The sequence below is a fragment of the Piliocolobus tephrosceles genome, chromosome 2 (genome assembly GCF_002776525.5).
Source record: "Piliocolobus tephrosceles isolate RC106 chromosome 2, ASM277652v3, whole genome shotgun sequence".
NCBI classification, from domain to species: Eukaryota; Metazoa; Chordata; class Mammalia; order Primates; family Cercopithecidae; genus Piliocolobus; species Piliocolobus tephrosceles.
The window spans coordinates 42,368,536-42,389,869 of NC_045435.1; the positions used below are offsets into that span (position 1 = coordinate 42,368,536).

The 21,334-nt window shown below is 47.6% G+C and overlaps 1 protein-coding gene across 2 annotated transcripts in view; it reads right to left on the reverse strand.

The window, feature by feature from the left end:
* Positions 1–841: 841 nt before the first annotated feature.
* The window catches only part of ZXDC (ZXD family zinc finger C), a 37,664-nt gene continuing 17,171 nt past the window's right edge, over positions 842–21,334 (reverse strand). For both annotated transcript variants that reach the window (XM_023215340.2, XM_023215349.3), the window contains 3 exons: positions 4,992–5,173; positions 2,875–2,970; positions 842–1,703 (listed from right to left, as the gene is read on the reverse strand). In XM_023215340.2, coding sequence (XP_023071108.1) covers positions 1,617–1,703; positions 2,875–2,970; positions 4,992–5,173 — 365 coding nt within the window. In that variant the 3' untranslated portion in view covers positions 842–1,616. The remainder of the gene's footprint in view (positions 1,704–2,874; positions 2,971–4,991; positions 5,174–21,334) is intronic.

Consider the following 21,334-nt stretch of genomic DNA (forward strand, 5'->3'; position numbering starts at 1 on the left):
CTGGGTATATGGCAGGGCCATCGCTACCAACTAAAGGAGAAACAACGGGCTGAACGCCATATATGCAGCTACTTGAATTAAGCCAAGGTGAAAAACCTCCGGTGCATGACTATAGGCAAACTTTCATTCATTTGCACTAGGAGTTGGGCCCGTCACCGGCAGGGAACCTCAGTGTCCAGAATGCTGGGTGCCAGCCCCAGCCACTTCATGGTGGCGTTCCCAGGGAGGCACATGGGAGAAAAGTAGAGGCCAAGAGGGCATTCCTGGGGGCAGACCCTGCTCCCCAGTAGAGATGGGGTAGGTGTGGCTCCACCCCCCCATAGTGGCCAAAAGCCTTCCATGGAGGGAGGAGGACCCTGGGCCACCTTGGGGCTGAAGAGTCTCCCAGGTGGGCAAGTTCTCTCCTTGGCTTTAGCTGGTGACAGAGTGGTGGTCTGTGGAGAAGACCCATTTGCCGATGGGGTGTGGATTCTTCCATGTGGAACAGCACCTGGGGACAGCACCTCGGAGTGGGACAAGACAGAGGGAGGACTCACTCAAACTTGGTGTCACCCCCAAATTCAAGAAACAAACACAGGGCAGTTTGAATGATTTAGTCTGGGAACCAAAACAGCCTCTGAATGCACACACACTTCAAAAGGCACAAGGCACAAAAAAAAAAAAAAAAAAAAAAAAATCGTTTAGGAGTGACCCTGTGTCATGGCTAAGTTAACAGACTTACAAATAAACAAGGGCAAGGTGATCATGTTGTCTCCTTTTGCAAGACAGACCTTACTCTATAAAAATATACATTGACGTATTACGTGCACATCAACCTCAATAATAAAACATAAACGCACCATCACAGTCCTACACGTAATTTATGGTATTCAAAACATCACTTTATAAACTATTATCAAATTACCATTTAGACATTAATACCCAAATACAGAATTTAGAAAATTACTTAAAATTTTCACTCTACTATACCCCCAAGCTCTCAGCTGTGAATTTAGTCTGGGAAGAGGGCTCTGTAATAGGCCACCGAAGTCCTCTGTCCCACCACATCATTCTCCCCCAAAAACTAGCTGCCCAACTGCTCTGCCAGACTTGGGCTAGAATTTGGCTTCACTGTGGCAATGGGACCTTCTGGGTCCTACGGTGTGGCAAAACCAACTTTCCCACAAACCCCATCCCAGGTGCTGGGATGCTAACACACTGAAGCTGAAAGACCCCACTTGGTTTTGCCACAGATCAAGTTGCATCTGACTAGAGAGCCTGTTCTCTACCCTATTTCCTGCAGAAGTCTTTTTCTTTGTAATGCAACAAGTGCTACACAGCTCAGATCAATGGGACACGGGGAAAGGGGCTGTTGTGCACTCAGCCCTGCTGAGGGAGACCCTTGTCTTGCCAAAGTACTTTGCTCACAAAGGCAGTTTCAAAGAGTACAGCCCGAACTCGTTCCTGGTAAAACAAAAGGAAAACATTTTTGATAAATGTACCCAAAAGTCTCAAAAGGGCTATGCTGGTCTTCTGAATGGAAACCAAATGAGGTCTCCCCAGGCTCATGTCATCTGACTCTTAGGGAAGGTGAGTCCTAGACCGTGGCCTTGGGCCTGCCCAGGCCGAGGCTGCCATCACTGCAGGTCCTGCAGGTTGATAGTGCTTCCTGGGAACTGGGTGGCCTCCGGTCCAGAAGGGCCTCCAGATGAGGGGAGCACCTCCTGCAAAACCAAGCATTGTCATGAGGAGGGAGGAGGGAGGGGAAGCAGAGGGATCCTGTGGCTCCACACAGCAGGCAACTGACCCAGCTTGTAGTGAGATACCTGACTTCTCTTAATCAAAACTACAGGCTCCCCTTATTCTAAACACATGTTCTTTGATGGAAAAATGAACTCAATACTGTATTGTAAATTTTTCAAGATTGTTCTGTCTGCACACTGACGTATACCTCACATGTTCACACACCCGCATGCCTTTTTACAGAAACAAAATCATCTTTACTTCTGCAACCCTTTCTCCCCACTTTTCATGCGGTCCCTCCTAAGGCACTCTCCCAGGTATTAGGTGTCTGCCTGCGCCCTCACAGCTGACCGGCATGTGGCCCAGGGCTATGGAGGCCCCATCTAGCCTGTCTCCTCGTGTTCGAAGAAGTGTTTCTGCTGTTGCATCATTCGACTCTGGGCTACGGTGATTATTCCACTACCTTAGTTTTTCAGGAGCAGTCCCGGGAGGGGGCTGCCAGGCACATGGAGCAGACACTTCTGAAGTTCTCTGATCCATGCTGCCAAACCGCCCTCCAGTTCACCCCTCTGCAGCCCGGGGGCCCGGCCCTCTGCTCCCACCACTCTGCTTCTGTCCAAGTTTGGTTCTCATTGCGAGGAAAATGCTGAGTAGCCCAATTTGCAAAAAAACTAAAACACAATTTGCATGGCTTATTGTAAATATATAAACATCTAAGGCAAATTGTTAGAAATGTGGTAAGCTATACACTTTCGGTATTTCATATCAAACTCTGAATCATTCACTGCCACCCATCCTTAGCTTAACCAGGTAAGCAAACTACTGAATTCATCCGAGTCTATTCTCCCACAGGCTGGGCCCTGGCCAGCCCTCTTCCCAGAGCAGTAACTGGAATTCCTAGGCACAGCACTTTCAAGAGTATATTAACTTCTCCTGCTTTGTTTACCAGCAGGAGCTGCAGTGTCCTGCAGATCTGAGCTCCACTCACCCACCTTCTCCAGAAGGCAGCAAGACATCCTGGCAACCAACCCACTGATCCTCCCAAGCCACGTGGCCTCAGTGACCAGCCTGTAGCTGTGAAGCCAGCCTTCCGGAAGTCGAAGGCTCTGTGAGTCTCAATAAGAAAAACAAAGGGCAGTAAGCCATCCAGACCTGGAGGACGTAGACGGGCAGGTCCACAGTGAGGAAGGGGAGGCAGGCGGCTGGGCCGCGGGTTGAGGGCAGGACACCTTCGCCGGAGGGGTCATCCTGGGGAGGCAACACAGAAAGGCCTGTCACGTGTCTGTCAGTGCAGCAACAGTCCTCGCCTGCCTGAGAAGTCTCCTCCAACTGCAATGCGTGGCAGAACCAGCCCACCCTCTGTATTCCAAGGGAGGCCTGAGGACCCAGCAGGAATTGTTTATGGGGGCTGGGTGCTACCTGTTCCCACCTAGTTCTTATTCTCTCCCTTGATCCCAGCAGCTTTTGCTAGGCCTGGAACCTTCTGCTGTCCAGCTCCTCCCCTCAGTTAGCCCAAATACCGATTTCCCTCCTAAGGCACGCTCCTCAACTCCTTGTGGGTGCCCTGGCAACCCCTGCACCCCCACCAACCTCGAGTACCCACAGTGCTCTCCAGCAAATCCTTGGGCCCCACAGAGGGCCTTCCCTGCATGCCCCAGCTTGCCTACAGGCCGGCTGGAAGGACCAGGGCAGGTGGACGGGCTCCTGAGAGGGGAGGCTGCCAGGCCCCTCACAGTCCAGGCTAGAAACTTCATCTGTCCCACACTTCACCTGTCCTGCACCTGCATGGACATTCACACCCCGAAGCAGAGCTCCTGGTGCTGCTGCCCTGTACCTCTCATTCCTTCTGCTTGAGAAGCTCCTGTGTGTCAAGGACTGTACAACTGTTTCCATTTCATAGATGACAAAACTGAGGCCTGGAGTGCTTAAGTAACCAAAACTACACTAGCTAGTAAGGGACAGAAAAAGAACTCAAACCCAGGTTTAATCAGGCATCTCTTAAAAGTATACCCCCTACTTGCTCCTCTTCTGCCAGTGGCGCCAGCTTCCCTACTGTCTCCCTGTTGCCAAGCCTCTGGTCCTGCCTCTGTACCTCCTGCCCTGCCAGTTGAGGCACTGTTTCCTTGGATGGTCCTCCCCCTCCACTGCTCCTGCTCCTAGGGAGTTCTTACCTCTTCAGAAGCTGGAAAGAAAGGACCAGTGCTCTTCTTGCCCATCCCTAAGACAAGCTTCAGCCCCCACCTGATGCTCACCGCTAGCTTCCAACCAGCACAGAGCCACCCCCAGCTGCCTGCAGCCTCCTCCCTGCCCCCTTCCCAGCCCACCTCTGCCCAGGCTGTCCCTCCTCTTGTCTCTCTGAGCCCCAGGCCTGGTCCTGTTTCCTTGCTAAGCCTCTCCCAGGACTATGAACCCATAAGTGTGCCTGTTTCCCAACTCAGAGCCAGCGTCAGCTCCACCCTCCGCACTTCCGTGGGGCCTGCAATCGCATCCTCTGCCACAGGGAATCTACAGAGTGGAGTGATGAAGGGGGCACACACCTGGGCCAAACCCAGACAGCCCCGGCTTGTATATCTCTTCTTTCCCCAAATCCTTCCAAATCATCTTCCCTCCCCATTCCAGCCCCTCAAACTGAGACTGAAGATGCAGGTGTGCTCAGGGCTGCTGGAGCGGGTGTCCTCAAAACCTCCTGGAAACTGGCCACAGCTGCAGGTATCTGTGACCCAGACAGGCTGGGAGGGGCCTGGGCCTGCCCTGGAGGGGCTCCGTTTCATAGGAAAGAAAATAGAACAACACTGAAAAGACCCCCACCACCTTCAGCATAGAAAGGCTGCTAGTCCACCACAAGCAGGCCGCCCTAGAAATGGGGTGGCTGAGGCAGCCTGCAGGGCCCCTTTGCTCCAGCCCTGCAGAAGAAGGGCAGGGTGGCCTCAAACAGATCTCACCCTGCTGCAAAACAGCACTCGGGGCCTCGGGCAGGGAGGCAGGCTGCTCTGGGGCTAGACGCAGGGCTGTGCACAGACAGGGTCAGGAAGTGGATGCACGGTCCCAGCAACACCCAGAGCTTAAGCAGATGCAGCAGGAAAGGCTGGGAAAAAGGGAGGAGCTGGGCTGAGAAGACAGGACTTGGGGCAGTCTACAGGGGAGGATGGGCGAGCGGCAGGCAGGGGGTGCTGCGGTGGGCAGGGGTTGCAGCATGCTGCACACTTCTCAGACCTGTGTGACCCTCCCACCCCACCTACAGCTGGCCTGTGTGACTCGCCAGCTCTCACCTGCACCAGCTGGACCTGGACGCCCTGCGCCCCGCACTGCACCCCAGCAGCTGGAGCTGGTCCTGGCCGTCCTCCGCTGGGCACCACAAGGCTCCCACACAACCAACTGCTCTGGCTTGCGTGGAAATGGGGAGGACTCATTTTGCCTTCTTTTATTTTTCTCTGAGTAGACTGTGAGGCTCCTAAAATGAAATATAAAAACGAGCACACCCAATCTACAATCTACAAGTCAGGTCCGCCCTCACCGAGGTCTATGGGGAAGACAGCCTTTCCATTAATTGTCATTCTGCATAGCCAAGAGACGTAAAATCACTCAACAGGAAAAATCAAGAGTTAAGAGGTTGAAAGAAACAACCATACAAACAAAAAAAACACCAGGATTTTGATTTTAAAAATGTAAAAACATCATACTTTTTTTTGCCAGATGGTATGGTAATCAGACACAAGCAACAGTAGTGTTGTTTAGCATCTTAGCATAAATGTACAGTCAGTATCATTGCTTAGTATTTTAACATAGTTAGCATGGTCAGTATGGTTGCTTAACCTTTCAGTGTAGTTAATACGGTTAGTATGCTTTCCTAATATTTTAGCATAATTAGTATAAGCAGTGTCAATGTTAAGTATTGGTAGCATAGTTGGTGTGGTCAGTATCATGTCTAAGCATGTTAAGAGTTGTTAGTCTAGGCCAGGCACGGTGGCTCACGCCTGTAATCCCAGCACTTTGGGAGGCCGAGGCAAGCGGATTACGAAGTCAGGAGATCGAGACCATTCTGGCTAACACAGTGAAACCCCGTCTCTACTAAAAATACAAAAAATTAGCCAGCCGTGGTGGCGGGCACCTGTAGTCCCAGCTACTCGGGAGGCTGAGGCAGGAGAATGGCGTGAACCTGGGAGGCGGAGCTTGCAGTGAGCCGAAATCGCGCCACTGCACTCCAGCCTAGGCGACAGAGCGAGATTCCATCTCAAAAAAAAAAAAAAAAGAAATATTATGAAAACCACTGTAGAATAAATTAAGGAAGGCAGTGAATAGTGTATCTCTCCAGATTACTTTTAAAAGCAGGCAAGATTTAAATAATATATATCAAATATTTATCAAGTTTTATAACACAAACAAGATAAAACTGAGCCATTTATCATGATTCAATGCCATATATGTAGGCCACTCTCTAAGTTACCTATAAAGCAAGAGATATGACCGAATCCTAATATTCCTTTGCGAAATGTGTGCAAGCATGTATGTGCCATTCGAATCATGGGAAAATTCAGAATTATGTGCAAAATCAGAAATAATTCCACTAATGTCGCTAGACATGGTTACACTTTCCCTTTAACTTAAACCAGTTAGTAACTAAAATTATTCTATCTTTATTAACATAATTTACTTGTATTACTTTTACAACAGGGAAAAAGGCTATATATAACTAGAATATCTCATGACAAGCTAAATTGGTTTTAACTTCTGTATTAGCATACAACATGAAAAAAAAAATCACAGGAATTTCTCTTTTCAATCCACACATTTAATTTAGTGTCTCAGGTAGTCCTGCAGACACCAGTTACAATGAGAAGAAACACCACCACTAATTTGTACTGTTTTAGCATCAGAAGGTGTTTTTCTTCCCAGCTAACAACTTGTCTAGGGATAAAAAGTCAACAGCTGAAAAGAACTGCTTATGCTTATACATACATAGGGCTCTTTCCTTAAAAGTAATGCATTCTTTGACTACAACAGAGGGCTGGCAAAGGTGAGGACTTTCTACGAGAGATGTCCATCCATGCCCCATGGCCCCTCTCTGATATACCTCAAGCAGAACAGCTCAGCATCCACCCCTAGACACATCTCTGCACAGGAAGGGTAAGCTGGCGAGCCCAGGTCATGAAAGTTCTGATGTCAGTATTACTGTACAGGATGCTTCCCTGAAACCAGTATTTGGACCTGCCCCTGGGTTTGGTGCTCTGGAAGGATATCCTGTTTTGTGTGCACTCCAAGGCAACACACTGCGGTAGAAGTCTAGTGGAGAGTTACAGCCTCCCCGTTTTTGGCAAGCAGAAGGGCAGCTGTGGGTGAGGGGGAGAACCTGCCGCAGATGAGCTTGGACACCCCTTCTCAGAGAGTCCATTCTAGCAAGGACTGCACCTGGAAGATGAGTCTGGAAAGGATGCAGGGGTCCAGGCCAACGGCTGCGAGAGAACGGGGCAGCCAGGGGAGGAGGGGCCAAGCCCCAGTTGCTGAGCTGTCCCCCCAGGCCTGGGAAGGGTGTTCTGTCCTAGAACCCCTGACAGTACACCCCGAAGCCTGGTATTATGTCGTGAACATTTAAGATGGCTGGAAGTTAATCATAAACTTCCTGGGTTAACTAAGCAAGTATGTTTATCTAGGGATGCTTAAAGACATGCCAGAGCAAACGAATGGGGTCCACACCATGTCCTCAGAATGACCATGCAGCCTTGTGTCCTCACTAGTAAAGGGCACCATGGCATCAAATGCAGCATGACCAATTTAATTAATAAACAGTCACAAGAAAAATCAAATTCCTTTCTCACTATGGACAACCGCAAACCCTTATAGAACAAGGTAACAACACTGAACTAAATTTTGCTTCAAAATTTTCAATCATTATCCAAAATGCTTTTTTGTGCTGGAGAACTTGCAGGAGTGGGGAGAGGAGCAGTATAAACCCAACACCAAGCAACCTCCTAGGAAGCAAGGAAAGAGACTTTAGGGAAGAGTCCTATCTGGGTATGAAGGTAAACACAAAGCAGTCAAGGGCCCGGGCTTGCGAGCTGGACGATCGAGCCATGTGACTCAGCTTCCGTGGATCTGCGGTGAATGGAGACTGCCACACTGCTTTCACTTCGCTGTGCCATGACGAGAATTAGGTGAGGTCAACAGCCACTGGGCCTGGCTCAAACAGCATGCCATCCCCACACCAGCAGCACCGCAGTGGCTGCCACAGGACAGAATTCAGAGCCAGCCAAGTGTCCCGAGAAAGGATCTGCACAGATGAGGCTCAGGTCCTTCCTCTGATAACCACACGGGGTCATGTAAGCTTCCTCTACTGAGATCCTCACTAGAACAGGAGGTAAGTGACTATTTTCCCAATTCTCCCAAGGGTAGGAGATCAGAGGGCACTGGGGCTTAAGTCACTCAGTCCCTGACAGGGTTAGTTCAGCATAGCTCTTAGAAAGAGATAATATGTTAATATACTTATCCACAAGGAAAAATACTCATATTAAGAACAAAAAGCAGATAAAAATGTTTATCATTTTTCAAAAACAAGTCATTTGTGTAGGGAAATGTTTAACACTGAAACACTGTAAGTAGTTTTTCTTGGGTAGTGAAGCTACAGGCGAGAAAACATAAGGAACCCATACTGATCTTTTCCAGAGTAAACCCACATGACCAGCCCTGCTTGTGCTGAGCGCTCACCCTTTGCTTAGGGATGTGCTGCTCACACAACGGGTCCTTTGTTCCGCAGGGGCACTCTCTCCTCCAGGGCACCTGGCAGGCCCCGAGTCGCCGACTGCCTCCTCCTCTGTCACAGCCTTCATGGGTATTCTTGCCAAGCTACCTTCCCAGATGAACTTAAAGTGGACAGGTGTTTAAGTTACTCTGGGATTTTAAAGGAAACGAATAAAGTATGTAAGTGAACAAGAATTGGGCATCTCCAGCTGGCAGACCCTACATAGGACCTTACCCATTCGGAGCACACTTGTCAAGAGTGAGCCTGGCATATTTTATTACTTTTACTGTCATTACGAATGAGGTCAGTTTTTCACAATTATTCTTATTTGAAAAGCTATTAATTTTATATATATAAATATGTACTGTGCAATTAGCTATCTACTGATCCTTCCTATTTCTAATTGCTTGAGTTGATTCCCCTGGGTTTTCTAAGCCTGACAATGACTTTGTCATTAAGTAATCATCATTCTCTCCTTTCTATTTGATTATCTATTTCTTTAAAAATAAAGACTTCCATAAAAGTGTCAAATAGATTGCACAGCTAGCTGGTTTGGTTTACTATTCCTCTAGCTTTGTGGGGAATGCAGCCAGCATCTCTCCACTGAAAATGTCACTGACAGCTGGCTGCTCTCTAGTATTAGGGAAATCTTCTGGGTTCCTAGTTGATTCACATTTGTGATGTTTTCAAATCAGCAGCAGGTGATGAATGTCATCAACTGCCCTGTTCGGCCTCTGTGGACCCTGCACATCTCCTGCAGCATTTGCTGTGGCAAATCATGCTGACAGGCTGCCTCACCCCACATTACCCTCGCCCGCTGTCCATGTGCTGGCATTTCACTTGGGATTCCCATGCCTGCTTCACCTGCTGGAGGTGAGACACAGTGTTCCTGCATACCATGTGGCCAACAGGCTGAGTAACGGCTCTGAGAGCAGCCAGCCTTGGGTTCCATCCTGCCCCTACCCCTGCCCCCACCAGCTATGCAGCCCTGCCTAAACTCTCCCTGCCTCAGCTTCCTCAATCAGAAAAGTGGGGACACAAGGACCTACACCTCACAGGATTGTTGCACGGACTAACGGGGTAACAGATGTAGATGTGCTGGGCTTAGAACCATGCAGGGCATACCGTATGCCTTCATTAGTTATCACACCTTTGTCAAGTTTTAGAACCAGGGTATGTTAGCTTTATACATTGAATTTAATAGCTTTTACCTGAGGTCTGCCCAAGTTTCATCATCCATTCAACAAGTGTGTACTGCCCCTCCACTGCGTGGCAGGTGCTCAGCCACAATGGTGGCCCTGCACATGGAGCTCACAGCTGCTGGCTGGTGCACTCAATACAGCTGTGCATTTTGCAGCACACAGACAAACCCACAACGGATGAGCAACGAGGGGTGAGAAAGTGCAGGGTACCCTGGGAGCCTCGAGAGGCCACTGACAGGACCCCAAAGTGTCTGTGACACAGGTACCGCCCTTGAGGAGCTGATCACAGCGGGGACCCTGCCGAGAACACTCTGGGCATTCCACACAGGCATCCAGGGCAGGCATCAGGGCATGACATAGCCATGCACTAAGAAGCAAGCACCAGAGACCACAGCACGTCGTGGGGCTGCCACCCCTAGGGCCAGAGGGACTAGGGAAGGGGTGGTGTCACCAGAGTCCAGAAGAGGGACAGAACATAGCAGCAGAACTACAGCAGGGGCCACCCAGGAAGAACTGGGGCCACAGCCATGGGGGGAGACAGCCATCGCCATGAAACTCCCACGGAAGCAGAACAAGTGAGGCCCTGCCTCCCGCCACACACCCTCTAGTATCCCCCTAATGTTCCCACTGCCAAACCTAGCTGGAAGTGCTGAGAGGAGCCTGGGTCAGCGTCTCCAAGGATGCGAGTCAGACAGCAATGGCCAGCATCCACGTGGCAGGAGGAGCAGGAACTGCCCGGGCGGGGGGTGGGACAGGGCAGCATGCAGGCAGGGCAGGTCCACAGGCACTGCACATAATGCAGGGCGTGGCACAGGGCAGCCAAAGTCAGCTCCAGTGGCCTCACAAGAGTAAATGTAGTGGGATCCCATCCTAGAGGTCAGCAGCTCCGAAACCACATACATACAAAGCCCTGCCACTCTGCTTTACTTTGTTCCGACAAAATGTTGAATGTAATGAACAAAATATATGTTTAAAACTATTAGCAAAGCTTTTACTTTTTTTATTAAGAGATAAGGTCTCACTATGTTGTCCAGGCTGGACCTGAATTCCTGGGCTCAAGTGATCCTCCCACTTTGGCATCTTGAGTACAGGTGTGTGCCACCATGCCCAGCATCTCTGAATCTTTTAGTCAGCCCTGGGCTAAGTATTTTGCAAGAACCCCTGTAGGTCCTCACAAGCACCCTACAAAGCCAGGTCCCATCACTTTCCCCATTTCGCAGAAGGGGATGCTAAAGCCAGAGTCCTGCCCCAGGTGGAGCCACACCTCACCTGGCGGTCCTGACCCTACGACTGACGCTTTGACTCTCTCAGCAGGCTGGCTCTACAAATCATCGTTCTGGCTGTGTGTGGCAAAGTCGATTCCATTTATTTGTTAAATAGAAGTTTCCTCTTCCCAAAGGCTGGAGACCTGCCACTGAGGGCCAGGAGTCACGGGACTTCCCACTGGGCTGCCAAGGCCGATCTTCACCCTCAGTCAGCTGACAGCGACACAGGGATGACCGAAAGGGGACACGGAATGAGCTGGACCTACAGAGACCAGGTGTCTGCCATGCAGATGGAAAGGTAGCCAGGGCTGTGTGCTCCATGCAGGAAAGTAGAGTAAGAAACAAGAAAGGCGTAAAAGTTAACAGAAACCAAAGTGATAGCAGGACGCTCTGTGGAGAAGGGCCACGGCGCTCACTCATGCAAGTGTGGGAAACCCGGCTCGCAGCCCATTCTCCAGCAGTGGGGTCGCACCCAGTTCTGCGGCAGGAAGTTCACTGCCACCAAGCACCTTTCTATCTCTCCCTGCGACAGCCATCAAAACCGAAGCTTTACTCACAGGACAAAAAGAGCCCAGGCCCCTCTAGGAAGCGATGTCCAGAGCCTGCAAGGGGTCTGAGACCCTCACAGGAAGTGTAAACAGGAAAGGCCCCTCCACAGCTGCTCACAGGCAACTGCACCTTGCTCACCCTTGACCTGCCAAGGCTCCGACCTTGGACACGTAAGGGTCAGTGGTGTGGTGGGAGCCATGATGGACTGCTGGGCAAAATCCTCCTGCCCCTAAAGAAAACACAAGAGCAGACAGCTCCCCACTTTGACAAGTCTGTAATCTGCTTTCCTCCCCAACTGAGAGACCCATGCACCCTCCCCTGTTACAGGCCACATCTGCCCCAGGGGTGTACACGGGGCCCACAGGGTATGACAAAGCCCCTACATCCTCAAAGATGCCCTCATCCAAATCCAAACCCACCTGGGCACCTCATGATACACGTGGCACAGGAGCCACGTGCATGTGACTAGAAATCTCTTCCAGAATGAGGAACCAATGGGGGTGGACCTCCGGGCTCACTGCCCCTGCTGACCCAGGACCCCTGCCCGCACCTCCCTTCCTGCTGCTCTCCCTGCAAGGTGGTCCCTTCTGCTTTCATCATGGCAGCAACGGGAAGAAAGGGAAGAAAACTTGGACTAGGTGTGTAAAGATTTTTGTTTGAGAGCGAAATAAAAAGATTATAAAAATTTGATCACTGACTTAATTCAAGGCTCCATCCAACCTGATCACCCATTGGAATATTCTAACGTGTGCGTGCCTGAGCTGCAGTACCAGCACAGCCACCTCACCCCTCCGCCCGCAGGGGCCCACTCCCTAGGCTGGGACCAGCAAGCCAGCACTGCACCAGGTTCAGGGAGTCCCGGGGTGGCCACAACAGTGCGCCAGTCACAGAGAGGCGGGCACATACTTAACCCGCCTCCTCCCTCTAGCTCTCGTCCCCACAGTTCCCTGGAAAGAAAGGACCGGAGGCCACTCCTCATCACCCCATGAGTTCCTCAGGCCCACCAGGCCACCCCAGGAGGAACAGGGCTCTACTGCTCACCATTTTGATGGCAGCTCCGTCTTCAAGTTTTAATTACACAAAGTATTTTCCAATACAAAAAGTAGAAATGATCATAACAAAACATTCACAACTTAACACTCAGGAAAATACCACTTCATGCACGCATATGTGTACTACTGCTTGTTTCCAGGTAAATGTACACACAAATTTGTCTCTCAACACACCCACTTTTTCTTACAAATACGAACGTACTAAAAACATGCACAGAGTGTGCAGTTCTTCTGGACATTTGCGTTACAAATATTTAAACAGTCCCACACTGAGCAGCGGCAGCATGTGCAGCTTCACACAGATCCCTGGGATTTCCTTGAGATAAATTCATAAAATGTAATTGTAAGACTGAATATTATGCATATTTTTTGGCTCCTGAACACACTACCAAATGACCCTCCAGAACCATCACAGTGTGTCCCCTGTGCAGCTCTCCTGAGAAAGCACAAGGACATGCTGTGTGCACCAAGGCCGGTACTGGGCTCCTGTCACCCAGGAAGGCCCAGCCCACCTGGCCCTCAGTCAGATCTACCAGTGTCCTTGTGAGCACTGACCGGCTGCGTCTTGCTCGTTGCCATCCTCCTCATGACCTTCTGCACAATGATCTCACGCTGTTGCTGGTGATGTGGAAAGCTCTCTGTGCGGACATGTCTCCGCGGCTGTGCCTCTGCTGACACACTCTGGGAAATGATTTAACCTCGGGGCCTCGGTGGCGCCTGTGCAAGAAGGGTTGATGGCAGGTCTCCACCTCATAGGGTTTTTGTGAGGCGTGAACAGCGTTACTGCATGTGAAGGACATAGGACAAACAGAACAAGTGCAGGCTGCCCCCACGGCTCTTCATGCCTTAGAAAAACCTTTAACCTCTCATCTTCATTCTCTATTCTGTATGGAATTCTAATATGTTTTTTTCCCTAAAAGGCCAGCATTCACCTGTCAATAACTGGAAATGCCACCTTTCCACACGCAAAGATGATCAGGTCCCAGGTCAGTGCCCAGTGCTCTGGATCCTGGGCTCCTGGCTCTGCCATGCAGCCCCAGCACCAGAACATGCTTTCAGGTGCCACGGCCTTGCATGAAGTCTTAGCTACAGTGCAAATCCTTTACGCCGTTTTCCATTTTCTTAGACATTCTTGTCCATAGCTTCTTACACAACTGTCCTGAAACCTGCTTGGACTTCTGCATGAAATCGCACTACAATGCTGTGGGAAGAGCAAAAGAGGCTTCTCTTTCCTTCATCCCACGTCTGTCAGCTAAGCCTGTGGGCTCTGCCATCAAGACAGGTGCAGGAGCCGAGCACCCCTCCCCACTGCCATCGCCACTCTTGTTCCTGCTAGGTGAGCACACAGGCTTCCAACTGCTCTCTCTGAAACCTCCCATTCCCCGAAGTAAGTTTATCTTCAAAATGGCAGCAGAAACGGCTCTCTTCAAACTATCACACCATTTTCCTAATCACGTCCTCTGGTTCCCCATCTGACTGAGGGAAAGCTGGAGTCTGACAAGGACCCAGGCGCCTTCAGCAAGCTCTGGCCCTTCTAAAATGCTCCCTCGGCGAGGTCCGCCTCCATAACGGCCTCCTGGCTTTGCCTCTGACAGGTCATAGTCAGGACTGTTGGCTCCCTTGGCCCAGAAAAGTGTTTCCCCAGACATATTCCATGGCTCCTTTTTCACCCCTGCTGGGTGTTGCCTCCTTGGAGACCCTCCCTATCCCCAGTTTAAAACTACAAAGTTCCACAGACTCCTCCTGGTTGTCTTTCTGCATGACATTTATCATTTGGTTTCCTGAATATGAGGTGCTTTTTCACCCAGTCCTGCCACCAGACTTCTAGCAGGGTGTCTGTGCTGTTCACCACCGTTTGCCTGACTCATCCAAGGCAAGGGATCACCCCAGCTGAGAGCAGTTGATCTTGTCATCCCTCCCTTCACCTCCTGTCCAGTGGTGACATCTCCTCCTGGCTATGTTATGATTTCTGTTGCTGTGTGAATGAGATCTCTTCTCCCACTGCATTTCCTAGCTGGCTACTTGGCTATGCAGGAAGCTCTGGATAGTAGACATTTATTTTCTAACTGGCACTTAAATATCTTCTGTTTTACTAATTTTTCTGATAGTTGAGTTTTCCAGTAAGTAGTCAAATCATCCGTAAGTTGTTATTTGTCTCCTTCCTGCAGTTCTTATTACTTTTTCTTGGTTTATTTCAATGGCAAGAACCTTCAAACAACATCCAACACCAAGGGTAACAAGGGTAATACACGCAATTCCTGTCTAACTCCTAGGTGTGTGGACAGAACGCCTCTGATAACCCACCATTAAGCATGATGCTGGCTGTTGGTTTGGGCACATAATCTTTTATTACATTCCTAGTCCCACCAGTACAATAATGAATATCAATTTTGTAAATCAAATACAGGATTTGTTGAGAAAATAATAAAGTTCTTCACCAATTATTGAGATAATGCAATTAACAGACTTCCTAACGTTAAATCATTCTCAAGCTATCTGATTAAGCTCTATTTGGTCAGAATAGTACATTAAATATATATATTGCCAGATCCTAAGTGTGTTTTATTTAGAACATTTCCATTTATCTTCGTAAGAGTCACCAATCTACAGCTTTTTTTTTTTTTTTTTTTGAGACAAGGTCTTACTGTCACCCAGGCTGGAGTGCAGTGGTAGATCCTAGCTTACTACAACCTCCATCTCCTGGGCTCAAGTGATTCTCCCACCTCAGTCTCCCCAGTAATTGGGACCACAGGTGTGTGCTACCACACCTGGCTAATTATTATTATTATTTTTTTTTAGAGATGGGGTGGTCTTACTACGTTGCCCAGGCTGGTCTTGAACTCCTGGCCTCAAGCAATACTCCCACCTCAGCCTCCCACAGTGCTGGGATTACAGCTCTCTTTCTGAGAGATATCCTTGTCAGATTTTTCATGGGAAGCTTCTGTTTTCCACAGAGCTTTGGAGCAGCATTTACTGTACAAATTCCACAAAGGGGGAGAACTGTTAATGAACTATTCATATTCTTATTTCTGAATGATTACTTGTTTTTCTGGAAAACTCTGCATTTTGTTGCAAGTATTCTAACTTATTATCATACAGTTAACGTATCTATTTATCTCTATGTATTCCAAAGAATTTGTGGAATTTACTTAACGCTTTTTTTTTTTAATTGCTCAGACAGAAATGGAAAATGATGGCCTAGGGGCTGTATCCCCTTAAGGATATGTTTTCTTTGGCCCATACCAAAAGTTTTTTTAAATCTGAATAAGCTGTCACATTTAAGCATCAAAATCTGGATTTGACTCTGTTCTGACAGGAAGACATCTGAGGCACAAACTTGCATCTAGTTTTGGCCACATCCCTTGTGTTCCATATACAGTAATACATAATAGTTGGCTTCAACGTCAAGTGTTTCTAAGACCCTCACGTGTAATCCACAAGAATCCCAAGTGCAGCATGCTTCTATTACCGTTTCACAAAGGAGAAAGCTGAATGTGCAGAGAAGTCGCTGGCTCAAGAGTTCAAACTTACAAACACATGGCCTATCCATTTTCCTGTATTTGTAATTAGCTTTTATTTATTTATTTATTTGGCAATGGAGTTTTGCTCTTGTTGCCCAGGCTGGAGTGCAATGGTGTGATCTTGGCTGACTGCAACCTCTGCCTCCCGGGTTCAAGTGATTCTCCTGCCTCAGCCTCCTGAGTAGCTGAGCTGGGATTACAGGCATGAGCCACCAAGCCCAGCCTCGCTTTTATTTCTTCTTTCACCCAATTGTCTAGAGGTTTTCTTTTGTTTTCCAAGTAATTTTTACTAATTTAACATATTATGATCAGAAAACATAGTACTGCCTATACATGTACATATGTACACATATACCTATATGTACACATATATACATTCCTACACATATACACATCTGTACATATATACACATATGCACACACATGCACATATATACATATATGCACACATACACATATGCATATACATATATACACACAAACATGTATACATGCACACTCATAGATACACATATGTACATATATGTACATGCGCATATGTGTATGCATGTGCATGTGTACATGCATGTATACATATACATATACGTGTGTATACATATACATATGTGTGTATGCATCTGTATACATGTGTATGTGCATATATGTGCATGTGTATATGTATATATATAATATGTGTACATATACATATATACATACATACATATATAGGCAGTATTACATGTGTGTATATATAGGCAGTACTATATATACATTTTTTTGGTAAAGATTTGTATAGTTTTCCTGATGCCCTAATTTGTTTGGTTTAATTTCTACAAATATTCCACAGACATGGAGTAGGATCCATTACATCAACTTTATTAATCCCATTATAAACAACTTTCATATGCTTATTTTTTTCTGCTTGATCAGCAAATAATGAACTAATCACTTTCAAACTGCTAGTTTTTATACATTCAATTATCCTAGATTTCTATCGGCTTTTACATTATATTGATAGTATATGTTTTCCAATAAATATTCATATAAATGTCTGTGGGTCTTATAGTTCTGTTGTAGGCTACACATGAACAGCAACCAAAAAGAGGAAAAATCTTCTTTGTTCCCATGCTTTTTCCTTGAATTCTACACTTTTCATATTAACATTAGCCCTTGCTTTGTGATTTGCCTTTGTTTTATTTTACCCTGTCTTAATCTTAACCTTCCCAAATACTTCCATACAGGGTGCACCTCTCCTAGACAACACACAGCAGAGAGTGTGCTTCCGATGTATTCAATCTTTGTCTCTTGGCAGGAGAGTTGCCCTCATTACATTTCACTGTGACACAGGATACCCTTGGTTTTCTGTCACCATGTGTCTTGCTGCTGTCTCCTCTGACAAGCACCACACCTTCTTTCCCTTCTCTGCCCCTTAGACAGCAGAGAGGTATACATACTCATTTATAGTTCTGAAGCTGTTTATGCTTTTTTCAAAGCTTAACTTTGCTATTCATTTCAAGAATAAAACTTGACAGTTTTACACTGAGAGAAAAATTTTGTTTTATTCTAAGGGGAGAATCTCAATACTCGAGATAAAGAAGTTGGCACATTTTATTTTCTACACTCAACAGCAACACAACAGGAACAGTCTTGAATTTCAGATGCTATTGCTCAGACTGCACGTTTCCTAAGAACTGACGTGTGCACTGGTCCTAACCACATTCACAACAGCGGAGTCTTGACTGTTTCTAAATAACCTGATTCCATTAACAGTCCTATTACACAGAAACTGCTCGTTCTTGGACTTATTACAGGTTCACAGTCTCTCAATCACAAATCTTGAAACCCCAAAAGTCCCAAACCCCATTTTTTTCCCCTGAACTTAATGCCAAAAGTAATTTAGCAACATAACTGACCTGAACTGATGTAAAGCTATTTACAGTCTTATTTGACCCCACTTAGATATATTTTGCTGAAAAGTACCAATGTAGTAACCAGTGGTATTAATACATAATATATGTACCATATTATCTAAAATTTGAAATAGCCTGAATCCAAAGCACAGCGTGAGTTAACATACACAAACACTAGCACTGACCACTGAAACCATAGTGTAACAACACCCCAGTAACAGTAAGTACACCTAGTGTCTGCATTCTAAATACCACCCTCTAACAAAAGAAACCAGGGCTCTCTGGAGGAGTTGATTCCAGGGCAGGGACAGGGATAATACAAGAGCCTGCTGGTGCTAGGAAGGAAGGAAGTGCTCAAAACAAAAAGCTAGAATGGAGAATGCTGATGGGGCACAAGACTCCAATTGAAGGATTGTCCACAGCTGGAACAACTGGAGCAACAAAATAAATGGTGATAATATTAATCATAATCCCATATTGACTACAGCCTAAAGAATCAATACCGTTGAGGCCGGGCACGGTGGCTCACGCCTGTAATCCCAGCACTTAGGGAGGCCAAGGCGGGCGGATCATAAGGTCAGGAGATCGAGACCATCCTGGCTAATACGATGAAACTCCGTCTCTACTAAAAATACAAAAAAAAAAAAATTAGCCAGGCGTAGCAGTGTGCGCCTGTAGTCCCAGCTACTTGGGAGTCTGAGGCAGAATGGTGTAAACCCGGGAGGCAGAGCTTGCAGTGAGTGGAGATCGCAAATCAGTATCATTGAATCCATACCGAATAAGTAAATGAGGGAGAAGAGACAGCTCTTCCTTACAAAATTCTAATTAATAAGTATACAAAAATAAGGGAAATGGAAAATCACCATTAGAACCCCACAGGCAAAAGCCCCCGCTGAGTGTTACGTGAGAGGAAAGCTTAAAGAGAAACAGGGCACTTGCACTGCAAGGCAAAGGGTTAACCCTGCCCAGAGAGGCCTGGCCTCTGGCCCCGGCTCCTGGGAGATCTCTAGGCCCTTGGAATGCCCTGTCTGGTAAGAATGTCTGTCTAACTGGGTGCCCTGGACCACTTCCACAGTCTGTGCTAACCCATGGTGGAGGCCTTGGGCACATAGTGCCAGCTCAGCCTCTGGAGGGCTGGAGACTAAGGCCAGCAAGTCCACACAACTGAGACCCAACAAAACTCCAGACAGCGAGTCTCAGGTGGGCTTCTTTGGGGGGCAATGGCACTTGTGTGTGCTGTCACGTGCTGGGAGAAGTTGGCACTGTTCACACCTCCATGGGAGGACACTTGAAGTGTCACACTAGGAACTCTCATGAGCCCTGCCTGGGCCCCTTTTCCCTCAGCTGGCTTTAATTTGTGTCTTTTTGCTGCAATAAGCGTTAGCTGTCAGTACAACAGCCATCAGTCAGCTCCATGAGTCCTTCTAGAGAATTACCTAAGGGTGGTCTTGAGGACCCCCAAGCTTGCAGTTGATATCAGAAGTGAAGATGGTCTTAGGGACCCCTAAGCTCCACACACAGTCTCAAAGCATCTACTGCAAGATAGTTAATTACAAAAGGAAAAACAGGAAGTAGATGGTGAAGAAACCTAGCAGCTACCACCCTAACCAGGGATCCAGGTTTACATACCTGCCATGTAGACAGCATAGCCCAGGGAGGATGTGTGGGGAGGGCACCTCGCCCCCGTCTCTAGCAACCCCAGCCCAAGTCTCATCTCCAGAAGATATCAGTCAGGCCCACAGGGAGGACAGTCCAAAGTGATAGGCCCACCCTCTTTGAAAGCCCATGACAAGGGAGGGCCAAGGCCCTCACCCAGACCAGAGGAGATGGGGAAGGGTGACAATTAAATGCACATGCGGCCTGCAACAGGGAAAGGCACTGGGGGAGCCTGGTCATATCCACATCAAGTCTGCCGTTCAGCTTCCAGGACTGCAGCCACAGGGGACTCTCAGCTGTGATAAATGCAGCATGAGTATGCAGGATGCTGTTTTGAGGGGAAGCGGGCAAAGGCATCCCCGTTGAGGGGGGACAGGGGTCTAAAACCACAGCAGACACATGGGCGCAGGAAGACAACGGTGCCCTACAGGTTTTGGAAAAGAGACAGTGGCGTTCCTCCACTGGCTGAGGCACCCAGAGGGGCTTTTCAAGGATGTGGGTGGCAGTGGCAGCAGCCTCACCCTCACGACGACATTCTCCTGCTGCACTCACACACGGAGACCTAGCAGGTACCAGGTTTCAATGTCCCTTAGAAGTCTATGAAGTATTTAAACCAATGAGTGCATTAAAATACTCCGACCATCACTGTAGGATGCTAAGAAACTCAAACAGATTCAAACATCATTAACTGCACCTCACGGTACAAAAATGAGAAGCTGCTCTTTATAGACATGTCCCAGCTATAAGAAAGAAAGAAATGACAGATTTAGAGTGCCACCGTTTAGAGTAACCCCTAAGGAATGAGTGGATCCAGTATCTGGTCACAATGGTCGCCAGCAGTACAGACAGACAGCCCACCAGAGGCTGGGGGCCTCCAGCGAGAACCCACCCCCACCTGCAGCAGAGTTTTATCAACGAACCAGATCTAACCACTAGACATAACTACTAATTAACAGGAAAAGAAAAAAAAGGAAGGAACATGTTAAAACAGTGATGTGATCATTAAGGTCTAGACTGGCACACTCGAAAGAACAATCAGTTCCTTCAACAGAAACCAGGCAAGAGATAGCAGAGAACCCTACAGCTGTCAAACAGAGTCAAGAGATGATGTATCAACCAGTAGTGACATATGAACCCCACTGGATTCCAACAAACAGTTACACAAAACATTTGAGGCATCTGGGACAACTGAAAATTTGAACATTTGCTAGATACTGACATTAAGAAAATATTGTTCATTTTTAAAGAATTGGCAACAGTAGGTGGCTAAAATTTTTTTTAATGTCCTTACTTTTTTTTTTTTTTTTTGGAAATGGAGTCTCATTTTCTGTCACCCAGGCTGGAGTGCAGTGGCACAATCTCGGCTCACTGCCACCTCCACCTCCCAGGTTTGAGCAATTCTTCTGCCTCAGCCTCCCAAGTAGCTAGGATTACAGACATGTGTCACCACTCCCGGCTAATTTTTTTGTGTTTTTAGTAGAGACAGTGTTTCACCATGTTAGCCAGACTGGTCTCGAACTCCTGACCTCAGGTGATCCACCCACCTCAGCCTCCCAAAGTGCTGGGATTACAGGTATGAGCCACTGCACCTGGCCAATGTCCTTAACTTTTTAAAGATAATGCTGAAATATTTACAAAAACAGTAATGAAAACATCAAATCTCCTTTATAGATAGTACTCCAAAGCAATGTAATAGGACACGTGTTATATACTTGAATGTTTGTCTCTTTTTCCTTCAAGATTAT